Source organism: Terrapene carolina, unplaced genomic scaffold, assembly GCF_002925995.2.
Source record: "Terrapene carolina triunguis isolate 2854851 unplaced genomic scaffold, T_m_triunguis-2.0 Scaffold95, whole genome shotgun sequence".
Taxonomy (NCBI): Eukaryota; Metazoa; Chordata; order Testudines; family Emydidae; genus Terrapene; species Terrapene triunguis.
This window is the reverse complement of record NW_020664446.1, coordinates 34,954,387-34,970,544: the sequence shown is the minus strand read 5'-3', so window position 1 is coordinate 34,970,544 and position 16,158 is coordinate 34,954,387. Positions and strand designations below refer to the sequence as shown.

At 42.3% G+C, this 16,158-nt stretch overlaps 1 protein-coding gene across 2 annotated transcripts in view; it reads right to left on the bottom strand.

Annotated features, from left to right (window-relative positions):
* Positions 1 to 15,876, bottom strand: part of ATAD1 (ATPase family AAA domain containing 1) — a 39,159-nt gene extending 23,283 nt beyond the window's left edge. Inside the window, exons 1-5 of one of the 2 annotated variants that reach the window (XM_024219592.2) lie at positions 15,808 to 15,876; positions 8,915 to 9,088; positions 5,335 to 5,433; positions 4,753 to 4,873; positions 2,357 to 2,557 (exon numbers count right to left, since the gene is read on the bottom strand). In XM_024219592.2, the coding sequence (XP_024075360.1) occupies positions 2,357 to 2,557; positions 4,753 to 4,873; positions 5,335 to 5,433; positions 8,915 to 9,076 (583 nt within the window). In that variant the 5' untranslated portion in view covers positions 9,077 to 9,088; positions 15,808 to 15,876. Of the gene's footprint in view, positions 1 to 2,356; positions 2,558 to 4,752; positions 4,874 to 5,334; positions 5,434 to 8,914; positions 9,089 to 15,807 lie in introns of those variants that run through there. The other variant, XM_029911394.1, reaches the window with a different exon arrangement.
* Positions 15,877 to 16,158: the final 282 nt, after the last annotated feature.

Here is a 16,158-nt window from a genome sequence, read left to right as displayed (position 1 = left end):
TGAAGAGGTTCTGTCTAGCTGTGCAAGTTTTGATGATCAGTGCAGATAATACTACAATCAATAGGTAGTGCTATATCACCCAGTTTAGTGTTATCTGTTACTCTCTCCAGTGCTCTACAGTTGTTACTGCTCAGTTCCAAAAGGTGGTCAACGGAAGAGTTCAGCCTAACTGGTTATCTGCTTGGAGTTGGAAGATTATAAAAGTGAATATTACCATATCCACAAGAATACATAGGAAAACAAACTGATTTCTACATTTGTTGAGGTATGCTTTTCATGATTGGGGGGGGAAAAAATCTGCTATTTTTGGTCAAATCTGGTTTCAGTCTTTGAAGTGTCTGCCAAGATTCAGAGGGGGGTTTGCAAAAATCTTGTGAAGCCTGCTAAATCCACAGTGAAGGTGGAAGGGTACTTGGTGTTGCATTTGACAGTGGTCCCCCATAGGATTTGCTATATGCCATTGAATGCAGGGCTCTTTTTGTTAAGATCAGAGGAGAAGTCAAAAAAAAAAAAAAAAGATTCTGTGGCCCTTATACATAAGGTTTTAGCATTTCTGGCAGCATATCCTTGAACTTCAGCAGCTTGAAGATGATGGGTCTGGGCCTGTCAGATTCCTGCCTTCTAGTACCAGGCATCTGATGGGCCCTTTCAATAACTAATGGCAGCTGGGGTCCATGGTGATGTCCACCCACACAAAGCAGAGCAGGTTAACTGAGGTCAATTAACCTGATTGGCTCTCCCCCAGGTGCAGCCTGTGCTTGAAAGGTTGATTGATGGTGGAGCCCCCTGAGAAGAAACATGCAGGGCAGATATAAAAATCAGGAAGCTGGCAGTCAAAAGGGGCTGAAAGGGAAGTGAGGTGTGTTTAAAGCTACAGAGCTAGGTAGTCTGCAGTTACTCCCTGGAAGGAGGGAGTTTGGGCTAGGAAACCCAGAGAGCAGGGGAGCCACAAGAGAAGTAGGAAGGAGTCCAAGGAAATAGCAAGCAGACCATAGTTGCTGGACATAGCGTCCTGGGACTGGAACCCAGAGTAGCAGACTGGGCCAGGTTCCTCTACCAGTCATTGGGAAAGTGGCACAGAACCTGGCTGTGGATTGGAAGACTAACTGGAGCACATGAAGACAGCTGATCCAGTGGGGCTTTGATAGCCTGGAAAGGAAGGACTACATAGTGACCTGGCCAGAGGGCTGAGTCATGAAGAGGGAGCACCTGAGTTCCAGACACAGAAAAAACAAGAGGGGAAACAGTGTGAGCAACTATCGGGGGGGGGGGGGGAAAACAGACCTGGATGGAGCTAATCCCCACAGCAGCCAAGAAGAGGCACCCTAGCGGTGAGTGAACCCCATTACAGGGGCCAATTTATATGGTATGGAGCAGCTTCTGAAGAAAGCGAATACTATCTTTCTCCTGAGCAAACCATTTGGGATTTGACATACATACATCTTTAGAGAGGCCACAAATATCCTCTGAGATTGAATCCTGTCTGTCTGAGAAATTCTTTCAATGCCATGATATCCTGGGCTAGATTTTGCTGTGCTTCCCTCTTCAGCTGCTTCCGTGATTCAGGCTTAGGTCTTTCGTTGCCTCACTTTTTCATTGGAAGCAGTTTGAAGATTATCCAGGAATCTAATTTACATTTATGACCAACTTATTCCAAATTTGCAAGGAAAGTAATTCTAAGAGATGGACCGATAACTAGGGAGGTCTGGGATGAGGCAGATGTCTTCTTCACAGGTACCATATGACTGTTCTGTTAATTCTAACCACCCATTTCTTTGCAGTCTTCTAATTCCAAGCCCTTAGCTTCCTCAACATTCTACCAACGGAAGGGCTAGTTTAATCTGCCCAGGCCTTCCAGTGATAACTACGTATTTCAGGAAAGCCTTTCCTCTCTAAACATGAGCTTCCTAAAAAGGTCCAACTTAGCCCCATGGAGAAAGAAAGAACAGTGGTGCTGTACCCCATCAACATACATTTCCAGAATTGACACTCAGAAACTAGGAACTTCAGTTCACTGTGTTATTTCTCCTATAACTAACCCCAGGTGTAAATTCACAAACAGTAACTACTAATGCTGGAAAAACTTTAAGGAAAGGCTCGTTAAGAAAGACATTGTATAGGGATAACTTCACTTAAAATTTAACTCTTATCAGAGGACTTCTGCAATATGAGACATGCTACTTTGCAAGGGATGCTCTTCAATACTTTTTACGCTATTAAATCTTGTTTTATTACCATTTTGTTCTATATGCAGAATACAAATGTTTTCTGAGAATTAGTGATATCATCAGACATCAACTTGCACTTAAAGTTTAATGTTGCATTTCTATGACTAAGAAAAAGGCATGTACGTTACCTATTTCATCGATAAAAATGATGGAAGGTTGGAGTTTTATAGCAAGGGAGAAGACCGCAGCAGCCAGTTTCTGAGACTCCCCATACCATTTATCAGTCAATGTTGAAGGCTGGAGATTAATAAATCGACAACCTGCTTCCTTTGCTGTAGCTTTGGCAATCAGAGTTTTACCACAACCTGGAGGGCCATAGAGAAGTACTCCTGAAAAATAACAGTATTAAAGTTTTAGGGTCACTGGAAGGAAGGAAAGACCCCAGTGTGACTAACATAGTGATGTATGAACTCATGTTCTATCTAGATTTCCCTAAGGCTGGCATCCGGGTACTTTTCAGTAACTACCACCAAACTCCATGTACACAATTGTCCTGCAATTATCTTATTGTCTTAATATTAAAAAAAAAGCAATAACTTCAAATTATTCAAGACAGCTTTACCTTCGTTTTTTACTGAAGAGTTAATACATAACAGCTCATTTTAAACTTAAACATCTGAAGCTTTGTTTTGTGCCTATTACAGTTATAAGTAACACTCTACATTACTATGATTCAAACAAGCTAGTGGGGGGGGGAGGGGGAATTTCAGTTTGCTTACTTGGGGCATTTGCTAGGGCTTTGTTTATAGTCACTCTACCTTCCTGAAAAGACTTATGGAAAAAAATCTGTAATGAGGTAGGGAAATCCATACAAATTATTTTAAAAGCATTTTTTTAAAATTCCATGCATATTATTTAGAAGAACTTAATCTCAATTTTTTTTCTAAAATTAGTCAAACAATTTATTACAGTTTCCTGTAGTGAACAGGTTTTCTTATTTAGTTAGACTTAAATGGGTGTTCTCTATAAACACAGCTGCAGAAGCTGGTGAGTTAGTTTTTTCTTAATTTAAATGTTTTTGAGGCTGTCTACATCTACATAAGGATAATTACTTGGGAGATGCATCTCCCATCTTCATGATTTAAATGACTGATCAAATTGAGGGGCATGGTCTGTTTGGAAGGTCTACATAAATAGTCCTTTCATCATCTTATTAAAGCACATGACAGAACACCAATTTTCCAACCAAGATGAATTCCTAACAGCGGACAATTTTGTATAAAACTGAAACATTTATTTCCAAACAAAATAGAACTGAACATTTTAAGGGGACAATTGATAGATGTATGCAGTAATTAATTATATAAAGAAGGCTTTCACATAATACAAAGAAAAGATGGAAGAGATCTTGTCGATAGAAAATAAGCCTTGTCCTCCTATCTAACTACTTAGGTCCAAATTTTGCTTTCATGTACATGAGTACAAGGCAATTGTGACTAAGAACTTCAGTGGAGACGCTTCAACTTTACAACACTATAAATAAGAGCAGATTTTTGACCTTTTCTCTCTTAGGTTGAGTTGGCAGTGAACTTATCTAACTAAACACCAGAGAAGGAGGGATGAAGGGTCTACATATTCACACTTGCATTCCCTTATTGCCTGGATTACTGGAGTCAAAAGGGACCTGCAAAATTAGCTTGCAGTAACTCTTCACATTTAAGGCCTTTGTTTCTATCAGTGCACTGGTATCCTTATCGAAGTGTGGAAACATTTCCTAGCATATACCATAGAGCTATATCTGATCTCAGCAAAAAGAACAAAACTAAATGTAAAGAGCAAAAAAAAAAAAAAAAAAAAAAAAAAAAAAAAAAAAAAAAAAAAAAAAAAAAAAAAAAAAAACCACCCACCACCAGAAATCCAGAATTAATGCACAAGTTGGATGTCTCTTGGAAATGTGTATTTGGATTGGTAGAACATGCATGGATATGACTTCAATAAAAATCGACATTATACAATAACTGAAGACCGTTTGTGAAGTAGTGCAAAGATCTTAGACTAAACATAAACGGCCATCTCACAAAAGAAACAAAAAGCCTCAAGCAATAAGCAATGAGGTGATTCTATAATGTCAATCCTCATAATTAAAGCAATAGAAAAATACCATTCTGAGGAATTACACTTTATCAGGTTGTGATTTGACCCTTCTCCTTAACACAAGGGTATTATTGATAATACCCAACTTTATCTTGAAAGCATAAAAGTTAAAAAAAAAAAATTTGTCCTAGATAGTCATTACAATTTTTGTTAATAAAAGAAACCACGGACAAGTTATATCTAGAACAGTGGTTCTCAAACTTTTGTACTGGTAACCCCTTTCACATAGCAAGCCTCTGAGTGCGGCACCCCCTCCATAAATTAAAAAACACTTTTTAAATATATTTAACACCATTATAAATGCTGGAGGCAAAGTGGGGTTAGGGTGGAGGCTGACAGCTTGCAACCCCCCATGTAATAACCTTGCGACCCCCTGAGGAGTCCCAACCCCCAGTTTGAGAACTCCTGATCTAGAATGCTTTCTCCTTACCTTTTGGTGGCTGCAAGAGTCTGGAATTCTCAAACAAATGTTTCTTCTTGATAGGTAAAATGACTGTGTCCTTCAGATCTGTAATGACATCATCTAAACCTGCAATATCACTCCAAGTTACCTGATGTACAAAAACAGTATTGGAAAAAAAGTTAATGTATCATACCCACAGCCAGCAAACATAACCCTGATTCCTAGATGGCCTCCAAGGAATCATTAAACAAACAAAAAAAGGGCAGTGTGAAATCTCAGATTCAAGACCACGTAAAATTAATTATTTTTATGCATAATGTAACAAAATGCAGAGAAAAATGCAGGTTTCTCTCTATGATGCAGTTAAGATTTCCTGGTAGAAAATTATTTTCCACTTGGATACATTCTGACAATGATGAGCTTTTAAAATTTCAAAAGTTCTACATTTATGAAAATATAATTCCTAGTTGAAGGATACATTTGACTACTAATGACACTATTAAGAGCTTCCATGTATCAAATGTTGCACTCTGTTTTATACATATATAAAGTTCCATACTTCTTATAGGAATAATAGGGGGAAAATGAGCAGTGAATATAGTGTCTTACATGCATGCTAAGAGGGTCTACTAGATGTGCAGCAATGCTCATTTCATATTCAGTAAGCTTGACATTTTTCACCCCAATCTGCTTCATTAGTTTTTCTGCCTAGAAAGAGAGAACAGAAGCCATTAACATTATAAAAAGAAAATGGTTAAATAGTTTAAAAACAGACTTTAAACAATTGCTATTTTGGGCATTGGAAGTTAAGAGCTAGAAACGAGATAGGAAGTCATTCATTGAATATGGCTTGAGTCCTTTGCAATAAAAAGGCATTACTGTCTATCTGCTCAGTGGCCTATGTGAAGCTAATTCATGGTCTCAGTTTCTGACAAATGTCACATCAAAAAATTGCATAGACAATACTTTGAGTGCCAGTCACAGCAGACACATCCAAGACTGAAAAGGCATAAAAATCCTGCTCTGTCTCAGTCCTTCAGAACAGGGCTGAGGCACATTAATGGGTGGTGGCTACTGCTTCCCACAGCTCCCATTGGCTGGGAACGGGGAACCACGGCCACAGGGAGCTGCAGGGGGCCGTGCCTGCGGACAGTCAACAAACAAAATGTCTCGCGGCCCACGTTTGGATTACCCTGATGGGCCACGTGGCAAAGGTTGCCGACCTCTGCAGTAGGGGGTACTCCTCCCTCTGCCTGTATAAAAGCACTGCCCCAGCATAGGGCTATAAAGAACTTTGCATTAAAGATGCAGTCAGTTAAATGATGTTGGAGAGTGGTCCTGACCACTTCTTATCAAACAAAGAACCCATGAAGGGAGTTAATTCTAATTAGTTTGGCCAAGATGATGGGGGTAAGTATACTCCATTTATCTAGATGTCCTTTGCACCAAGGCACTATGTAAAATACAAAGTTTCCGTTGGATATGCTAGTGTTCACTTCCTATCTTAAACCAGGGCTTGAAAAATTTATACCACTTACTAATCAAAAAACTAAACTTTAGATAGATGCAAGAGACATAGGAGGGAGGGAATGAAATAGGCAGGTCCAGGTTACCCCACTGCTTCCCAGAAGTACCAGGAATGGGGAGGATGTGGGACTGCTACTAGGGTGCTATCCACAGATTCTGCTTGAAGACTATCAGCCTCTGGTTAGTAGGTGACCGAAATTTAAAACTCCAACCACTCTACCTACTGAGAAGGCTTTTGTCTCGGTCTCTTCCCTCCTGTCCAGAGCATCTTAGCTGCTGTAGAGAATCATAGAAATGTAGGGCTAGAAGGAACTTCAAGAAGTCTTCAAGTCCAGCCCTCTGAGCTGTGGCAGAACCAAGTAAACTTAGACCATCCCTGACAGGTGTTTGTCCAACCTGTTCTTAAAAAAATCTCCAATCATGGGGATTCCACAATCTCTCTTGAAGCCTATTCCAGATCTTAGCTACCCTTTTAGTTAGAAAGTTTTTCTTAATATCTAACCTAAATCTTCTTGCTGCAGAGTAAGCTCAGTACTACTTATCCTACTTTCAGTGGATATGAACAATTGATCACTGTCCTCTTTTGATAATCGCTCTTAACATACTTGAAAGACTTATCAGATCTGCTTCCCTCCCCCCATCTTCTTTTCTCAAGAATAAACATGCTCAGGTTTTTAACCTTTCCTCAAAGGAAACCTGATCTAAACCTTTTATTATTTTTGTTGCTCTCCTCCTGATTCTCTCCTAAAGTGTGGTGCCCAGAACTGGACAATACGCCAGCTAAGGTCTCACCAGTGCTCAGTAGAACAGGACAATTACCTCCCATGTCTTATATACGACACTCCTGTTAATACACCCCAGAAATAGATTAGTTCACAGCTGCATCACAACGTTGATTCAATCTGTGATCCACTATAACCCCCCCGATCCTTTTCAGCATACTTCCAGCTAGCCAGTTATTCCCCATTTTGGAGTTGTGCATTTGAATTTTTTCCTTCGTAAGTGAACTACTTTGCACTTGTCTTTACTGAATTTCATCTTGTTGATTTCAGAACAATTCTCCAATTTGTCAAGGTCATTTTGAATTATAATCCTGTCCTCCAAAGTGCTTGCAACCACTCCCAGTTTAGTGTCATCTGCAAATTGTATAAGCATACTCTCCACTCCATTATCTAAATCATTCATGGAAATACTGACTAGTGCCAGAGCCAGAACTGACCCCTGTGGGACACCACTAGATATGCCACGCTGCCCTCCCCTCCCGTTTGACAGCAAACCATTGATAACTACTCTTTTAGCTAGTTGTTCACCCATCTTGAAATCATTTCATCTGGACCACATTTCCACTTTGCTTATGAGAATGTCATGTGGGACTGTGTCAAAGCCTTACGAAAATCAAGACATATCATAGACAGCTTCCTCCCTATCTACCAGGCAATAAACCTGTCAAGGAACAAAATTAGGTTGAGTTTGGCAAGATTTGTTGACAAATCCATGCTAGTTATTCTTTATCCCTATTATCTTCCAGGTGCTTATGAATTAAATTGTCTAATAATTTGTTCCAGTATCTTTCCAGGTGTCGAAGTAAGGCTGGTCTGTCATTCCCTGGGCCCTCTTTGCTCCCCTTTTTAAAAGATAGGTACTCTGTTTGCCCTTCTCCAGTCTTCTAGGACCTCACCCATCCTCCAGAAGTTCTGACAGATAATTGCTAAGGGCTCCTAGATTGCTTCAGCTAGTTCCTTAAGTACCCTAGGATAAATTTCATTAGGCTCTGCTGACTTGAATACATCTACCATATCTAAATATTCTTTAATCTGGTCTTTTCTATTTTGGCTTGCATCCAGTCTCCCTTGTTAATATTTCTTGTGTTGAGTATCTGCTCACCATTAACCTTTTTAGGGAAGATTGAAGCAAAGTAAGCATTAAACACCTCAGCTTTCTTGATGTCATCTGTTATTAGCTCTTCTTTTCCCGCTAAGTAGAGGACTTACACTTTCCCCCTCCTTTCTTGTGCTCCTATGTATTTAAAGAACCTCTTCTTATTGCCTTCTGTCACTTGATAGGTGTAACTCATGTACTTTAGCCTTTCTATTTTCATTCCTACATGTTGGTGCTATTCTTTTGTACCCCTCCTTAGCTATTCGTCCATGTCTCCATTTTTTTGGTAGGATTCCTTTTTGATTTTTTCAGGTAAAGAGCTCCTGATGGAGCCATATTGGCCTCTTATTATTCTTCCTATTGATCCTACATCTGCTATGACTGCCTATATTAACTCAAATTCCCCAAAAGCTGTAGCAGTTCCATAGAATTAGACAGAGTATTAATTTCACCCTGCTGCTAATTAAGCAAAGCTATTAGCAGCATAAAAGGTACTGGAGCTGTCTGCAGACTTGAGGAAGACAACACTGCATCACTTTACATTTGGAAGGTTTTCACAACCATATGAGCTAGAAACTTTAAAGTTTAAATTTTGCAGTGATTGACAGCTTAGGCCATAATACCTGCCAGAGAAATGTTCCCACTCGTTTCTACTGAGTGGGTTCTTTCAATCCCTGTCCTAAATGTGCTTCAGCAGTTGGTGAACTGGCTTCTGTGCATATACAGAGTGGTTTGTATAAAAGTGTTCTTAGAAAGTAAAAAAAATTTGAAAGTTTGGTCTTACCTGTTTCTGAGCTTCCACTTTTTGCTTCCTGGTTGGATCAATTGCATCTACCATCCATTTAATGGTAAAATAAGTTACCGCACCAAATATCGTCAAACGGAAAATTAAACCAACAACTTCATTCCGACTCAGGGGGCGAGAAAAGGCTTCAGCATGAACCATTTTGATTTAATACTAAACAGAAGTCAGAAGAAAAAAGCTTTAGACTTGAAAAATATGCACTTTATTTTCTTTTAAAAAAACATTTTAGAAATATTTATCCGCTTATGTAGCAGTTAGACTATTTTTACAGTGGTGGCACAAGCTCATATGCAACTTCTTGCTAAACTAAATAATTAGTTAAATCTGGAACTAAACAACTAAAGGACACACTTGTGATCATCCTCAAACTGGAAACAGAAGCACAAAAAATAGAATGGAAAGGGTTAAATGCTTAGTCAACATCGTTTCATTTTCACCTCTGTTAGAGTACAAAAGACAACCAGTTGAATCCTTGCTTCTGTATTTTAATGTATTCAACAAGGTCCTCATTTCAGAAAAGTTGTTCCCTAAAAATTTTGCCTTCCTTTCAACCATACAATATCTTACTAATAGGAACATGCCACATTTTAGTTCCAAGTTTAGCCCATTCCTATTCAGGCCTGCTGTTTTATTGCTGTGATTTAACAATATCAAAAATGTTGACTCAAAAAGACAAGGAAAAGAACTGCCTGTTAAAGAAAGATATAACACAGTATTTCAAACTTCTTCCTCTATTACTTTTGTATGTGTCTCACTGTCACATTTTTAAGACCTGTAGTCCACATTTGGGTATTAGAAAGTAGAGAATTGTAGTCTGGATCCATTACAAGACATCTGTACTCTTGATTTGTAGAGTTCCCCAGAAGGCTGTAAATGCTGGCTTTGTAGCAGACTTAACTACAGTATTTTCTATTGTTGGCTTCTCTGAAGCCAACCCTTATCCCTTGATAAAGTTCCTTTAGGCGATGCAGCCTCCCTAGATGTGACACCAGATGGAGAAATAATAAATTCTCCTGGTCCTAAAATGTAAAAAATTCAGATTCGGAATCTGGGGGTCAGTGGAAGGATGCAATCTATGGGTATGTCTACATTACAGCAGCACAGCTATGGGTGCTGCAGCTATTCTGGAGTAGTGTGGACTCTTCCTACATCAACAGAAGGGTTTTTTTCCATCCATGTAGGTAATCCACCTCTGAGAGGCGGTAGCTTGGTCAGTGAAAGAATTCTTCTGTTGACCCACCTGCTTCTCCAGTGAAGGAAATCTCAACTTAATGGCATCACATGGTTGCAAAATTTTTCACAGCCCTGAGCAAGGTAGTTTGGTCAATCTAATTTTTAGGTGTAGACCAGGACTATGTGCTACTGAACTAGGAGGATCTCAAGTCTGAAAACTTTGAGCAGCTTCATTCAACCACTGATGCCTTCCTTTTTAGGGCAGTGGTCGCCAACCCGTCGATCCTGGGGCCTCTCCCAGTCAATCGCGATCTCTGGCCGCTGCGGCGCAGCGGAGCTCCCTGCCTGTCGCGGCCCCACGCCGTTCCTGGAAGCGGCCAGCACGCCCCTGCGGCCTGGGGGAAGGAACCAGGGGTCTCCATGCGCTGCTCTGCCTGCAAGCACCACCCCCACAGCTCCCATTGGCCACAGTTCCCTGTTCCCAGCCAATGGGAGTTTTGGGGCAGTGCCTGCAGAGAGGGGCAGCACGCAGAGCCACGTGCCCCTCGCCCCCACCCAGGGGTCGCAGGGGCACGTTGGTCCCTTCTGGGAGCAGCATGGGGCCGCGACAGGCAGGGAGCCTCCCTTAGCCTCGCTGTGCCGCTGACAGAGGTAAGTGCCGCCCGGCAGGAGGCTGTACCCCAACCCCTCCGGAGCCAGTACTCCGAACCCCCTCCTGCACCCCAACCCCCAGCCCTGAGCCCCCTCCCAGAGCCAGCACCCCATACCCCCTCCTTCACCCCAACCCCCTGCCCCAGCCCGGAGCCCCCTCCTGCACCCAAACACCCTCCCAGATCTTGCACCCCTCACCCCCTCCTGCATACCAACCCCTGTCCCAGGCTCAGCCCAGAGCCCCCTACCACACTGCGAACTCCTCGTCCCCAGCCCACAGCCCACACCCCGTCCCAAACCCCTGCCACATCCCGGTTAGACTGAGTGAGATTGAGGGAGAACAAGCAATGGGGGGGGGTGCCCTTTGGGGAGCAGGGGGCCTCAGGGAAGGGGCCGGGTAGATCCTGGGTTGCCCTTAAATTCAAAAAGTGATCTTGGGCATAAAAAGGTTGGAGACCAGTGGTCTCGGGTGACGGAGTAAGACATTCTTTAGCAACATGAACCATTTCTGCTTCTCCATGGCTGACTTCCAAACTGAGCTGACAGCCAAGGCCAAACTGGCTGATTTAGAACCAAAGTACCCTTAATTTTTTTCCTCTCTTGGCTAACTGCTATTCAGTCATACATGCAAAGATCCTGCACTCATGTTAAGACAGTGATGCCATTCTGTTCTGCCTGAATGCCATACATGGATTCAGCAGACCAGAATAAAAGAGCACTACAGTTCAGTGCCTACCAGAGGACTGCTAGAACTGGCTAACATGTTCTAATACTGATCACTAAAACAAATTTTTTTAAACTCTTTTAAAGTCATTTTTACTTTTAGGAATATATTTTACTCTTAAATTTCCAAGTATATACTTACACATGAGATAAAGCCTGCCTTTTTAGGAGCTTAATTAACTAATTAGAATCATGTAGACAGTTTGATGATTTTGTTAAACCTGGTTTGTTGAAGCAAAGGGAATAAAAATATTCACCCAACACCAAAGAATCTCCAATAAGATGCTTATTTAGCAATCCTGTGTGATCAAATCACTTGCAGTGAAATACCACACTATAAGAAAAGCTCTTAAACTAAAAACTGGCTTTTTTGTTAATTTTTCTAAACTACACCTCTACCCCGCTATAACGCGACCCGATAGAACACGAATTTGGATATAATGCGGTAAAGCAGTGCTCCGGGGGGGCGGGAATGCGCACTCCGGCAGATCAAAGCAAGTTCGATATAACGCGGTTTCACCTATAACACAGTAAGATTTTTTTTGTCTCCCAAGGACAGCATTATATCGAGGTAGAGGTATATTTTAAGACCTTTTGCCCAGTGGATTTTTCTGTCCGTTCACGGAGAAAGAGTTGAGCCTTTGATTAACTGCCCTAAGAAAGTTTTGTCTGACCAATGGCTGCATTTTAATTTATTTTAATTTTGTTTGTTGTTGCACCCTTCTACCTGCCTGTACAAAAGCCCTCCACAAGCATACAAAACTGGGCAGCTGCTCTGGTTTCTCTTGCTCTCCCAAGACATACTTTGCTTATCTTATCATAAAAAAAATTCTTGACTTTCCATGGACATCTGCGCAAGAGCAAATGCTCCTCTTTTCAAGATGTAAGCATAGATAATAGTTGAGTGCTTTTATGCAGGGACCTTCCCTCTCTTCCATTTGATATATTTTCCTGGTAAATTATCAACTCTTTAGATCAGGGAGCATCTTTTTGTTGTATTGGTACAGTACTTAATACAACGGGGACCTGATCCATAACTGTGGCCTCTGAGCTGCTACCACAAAACAAAGCATACTGGCAACCACCTCACCTCAAACCCTTTTAGGCATTTCCTCCTCCTAAGATGGCTCCACTGCACACCATGGATTAAATGAGGGGGCTCAAATATCTGTGTACTTCACAACCTTCTCTTGGAATCATAGAATACCAGGGTTGGAAGGGACCTCAGGAGGTCATCTAGTCCAACCCCATGCTCAAAGCAGGACCAATCCCCAGACAGATTTTTGCCCCAAATCCCTAAATGGTCCCTCAAGGATTGAACTCACAACCCTGGGTTTAGCAGGCCAATGCTCAAACCACTGAGCTCTCCCTCCCCCCTTTCTATCATCCCCACTTTAACCAGCAGGTATGAGTGCCAAAATCATTGGTAATCAAGTCTTCAGAAGCTGTCACAGTAATACCAATCACCTCAATACAGCCCTTGGCTAGCCTAAATCCCAATCCCTAAACAGGCCCTCCGGCTCGCTTATAATGGAAGTCTTCATTAATACACATAGTTTATTACTTACATAAAGGTAAAAAAGGTACTAAAAGTGTCATTTCTCCTTCCAATTGTTGTTTCATTCGCTATAAATAGCACTGTGGTTTTTATTGTGGCAATATTGTCTGAAAAGAGTCAGAGACCACACCAAGGACATCAGGAGGTCACAAGATTGGAGGAGAGGTTACAGCATGCCTTCTCTGCTTTTAAAACATCCAATATGTCTCATGGGACTCTCCCCAAATAATCTGCCCAATGTCAAAAGCATATAAAGACTATAGGATATACACTAGAGGGCAGGTTCAGTAGCACAAACTAACATTCCATACAAAGAATCACTGCTTTTGCATGTGCACTTTAGTCAATGAGGAAAGGGTTTAAGGTCATAGAAAACTCTGCCAATACTTGTTAAAAACGTGCTCCATAGGAGAACTGTTCATTCAACATGCCCCGTTTGGAAGCATGTATGTGCATTAAACAGTTAAATTAGCTATACCAATTCTGCTTAGACTGTCAGTAAAAAGTGCTAAAAAAGTTGTACACCACCAAAAATAGTACAGTAGTACATAAGATCATGCTAAATTTTAATCCTAATAACTCAGTCAAATCAAAACATATTTTTCAAATGACTCCTTACAAACATTTATAACCAAGGCCTATTTTCCTGCCAATTTCAGCTTTTTATCTCCCAGCTGTTATGGCATACTTTTAAAAAAAAAAAAAAACCCAGAGAGAGATTTGTTTTTATAATTGGTAAATTTATTTTTCCCCTCACCTCTCCTCATCTGGAAACTGTCAAACCACTTTTTGTTCTTATTTTACACATGCCCGAGATCACCAGTTCACCTTCAACCAAAGTCTAAACCCAGAATATTTTGACCTAATACAAGAAAGCTTGATAGTATTAAACGGGGGCATTTATAACCGGGAAACAGATGTAACCCAACATACATACAACAGTAGGCCTAACTACTGGACTTCATTTCTATCTGAGGGCAGATGGCATCAATTATGTACGGTTTAGTCCCTATTGCAGGTTAATCCAAAAACCATGCTGTAAATTTGCCAGAAGCTCAGAGGGAAACCCTAAAAAAAAGGAAGAGCTCACACCAACCCCTTTCTTTAGTATTTGGGTGAGCTAAAGGATTCTCACAAGCAACATGTAGACTCTTCCCATCAGGGTGGATTTGATTTAAATCAGTAGTCAGGAAGACTCAATTTAATCATGGATTTCTACATAAAAGTGCATTCTTGTTGGTTGTTATATCCTTAATACATATTCTTCACAATTCGGAGAGAGATGAGACCCAAACTGGGTCTCTTTTAAGGCCTGCTGCTATTATAGGTTTTCCCTTCCAGTGAGAGTATAGTATGGTAGATCTCAAATCAATGAAGGCTATGCTCAGAAAGACCTCAAGACTTCTGGAATATGCTGCTCAAACAGTTTCACTTTTGTTTCTACGGCCTGTCCCTCCCTTCTCCCATTTATCTCGACTTCTTTTCCTTGTCCAGATCTATTCCGCCCCCAACAAACTTCTATTCATTGAACTTTCTGAAAGTTTGCACTTTTAGAGAGAGGTAAGGGATTGACTGTGTACACAAATTTGCAGAGGGACAATAGGGTTGAGGTCTGTTATTTCTTACCTCTATATTTTATTTATTTAAAAACATTTTTGCTGTTAACAAGCATGTTATCCCTGGAGACACAAATCCACAGTTTGAGAACTGCAAAACTAAGCATCTCTGATGGTATCTTCTAGACTGAGCACTGAGTCCCATTGCGTAGATAGAAAGATTAATCTAAATAATCTATACAGAAGCCCCTTGAACCCTAAGATTGGGTCCCTAATCCATTAACTATTGGAGCTCATTTACAAAACTTTTCTTAAACAGTACATGAATAATATTGTCTCGTACTATAGAATTAATAATCCCTATTCCACAATGATATATTTGAGCCATAATGTATCTTAATTAAAACTATCTTTAGATAGGTTCCCCTCAAAAAGCATTTATCAAAAAAATCCAATTTAAATTAAAAAAATCCATTTTTTTTAAATAATTGATTTTTATCCGTGCTGCTTCCCAACAAGTGTGAACATCATAGGCTGATCACCAATGTGGGCCTACACTGTCCATTCACGCCAAAATGGGTAAGCTAGGAAAACACAAAAGTGGCACAGTCAGGAGACGTCAAGTCTCTTCCCAGCTCAACTACAGACCACCTATGCAACCCTGTGCAAGTAATTTAATCTCTACAGACTTCAATTCCCTATCTGCAAAACAGGAGTGACAGGGTATTGGGACGATTCCAGAGTATAAAGTGCTTTAAAAACCGAAGATAGAGGACACTATAGGGGCACAATGTTATCGCCAGTCACTGAAGGGCAATAGCGCTGGTACCTCTTGAGCAGGGTGGCTGCTCACTAGAGAAGCAGCACCGGCTGCCGCAGTGGCAGGAGCGGGCCGGGAATTACCACTGGAGCCCCGGGGCAATGGCGGGCGAGAAATGATGCAGTAGGGGGGCAGGGACTGGAGCACCGGGCCTTGGCAGCAGGGGAGGGGGAAGGAGCAGCCCGGCCCGGGGGGGCGGCCCCGGCGATGCAGTGCTGGGTGGGTGGCGGGCAGGAAGCACCGTCCCTCTCACCCACCCCGAGCCGCGGGTTACCAGGAAGCGCAAGCAAGAGCGGGAATCCCAGCCTGTGACCTCCCCGCTGCCCCGGCCCAGCCCGCCGACCCCGCAGGCCTGAGGGGGCCCAGAGCCCGCTCCGCACGGGACACTCACCCCGAGCCAGGCGGCAGCGTGAGGCGGCGGGTCACGGGCGGCGCGCGCCGGCAGGAAGGAAGCAGCCGGCCCCGGCGGCGAGTGCCTGTTAACTCCCTCCCCCAGCCCTGCAGCAGGCAGCCCCGCACAAAGGTTCCGCCTTGGCCGGCCGGGCGCGCAGCCAGCGCGGCTTCTCTCCGCCAGTACCGACAGCGGGAAGCCTACGCAGACCCTGCTGCTGCCCATGGGGAGCTGCCGGCCTGAGGGATCCCGGCAGCTGAGCGCCGCCCGGCGATCACCCACGGCCGGATGGGCCACCCGCTGCGGGGCTCGGCGCCGCCCCAGGCTGCGCGGCCGAGGTCCCTTTCGCCG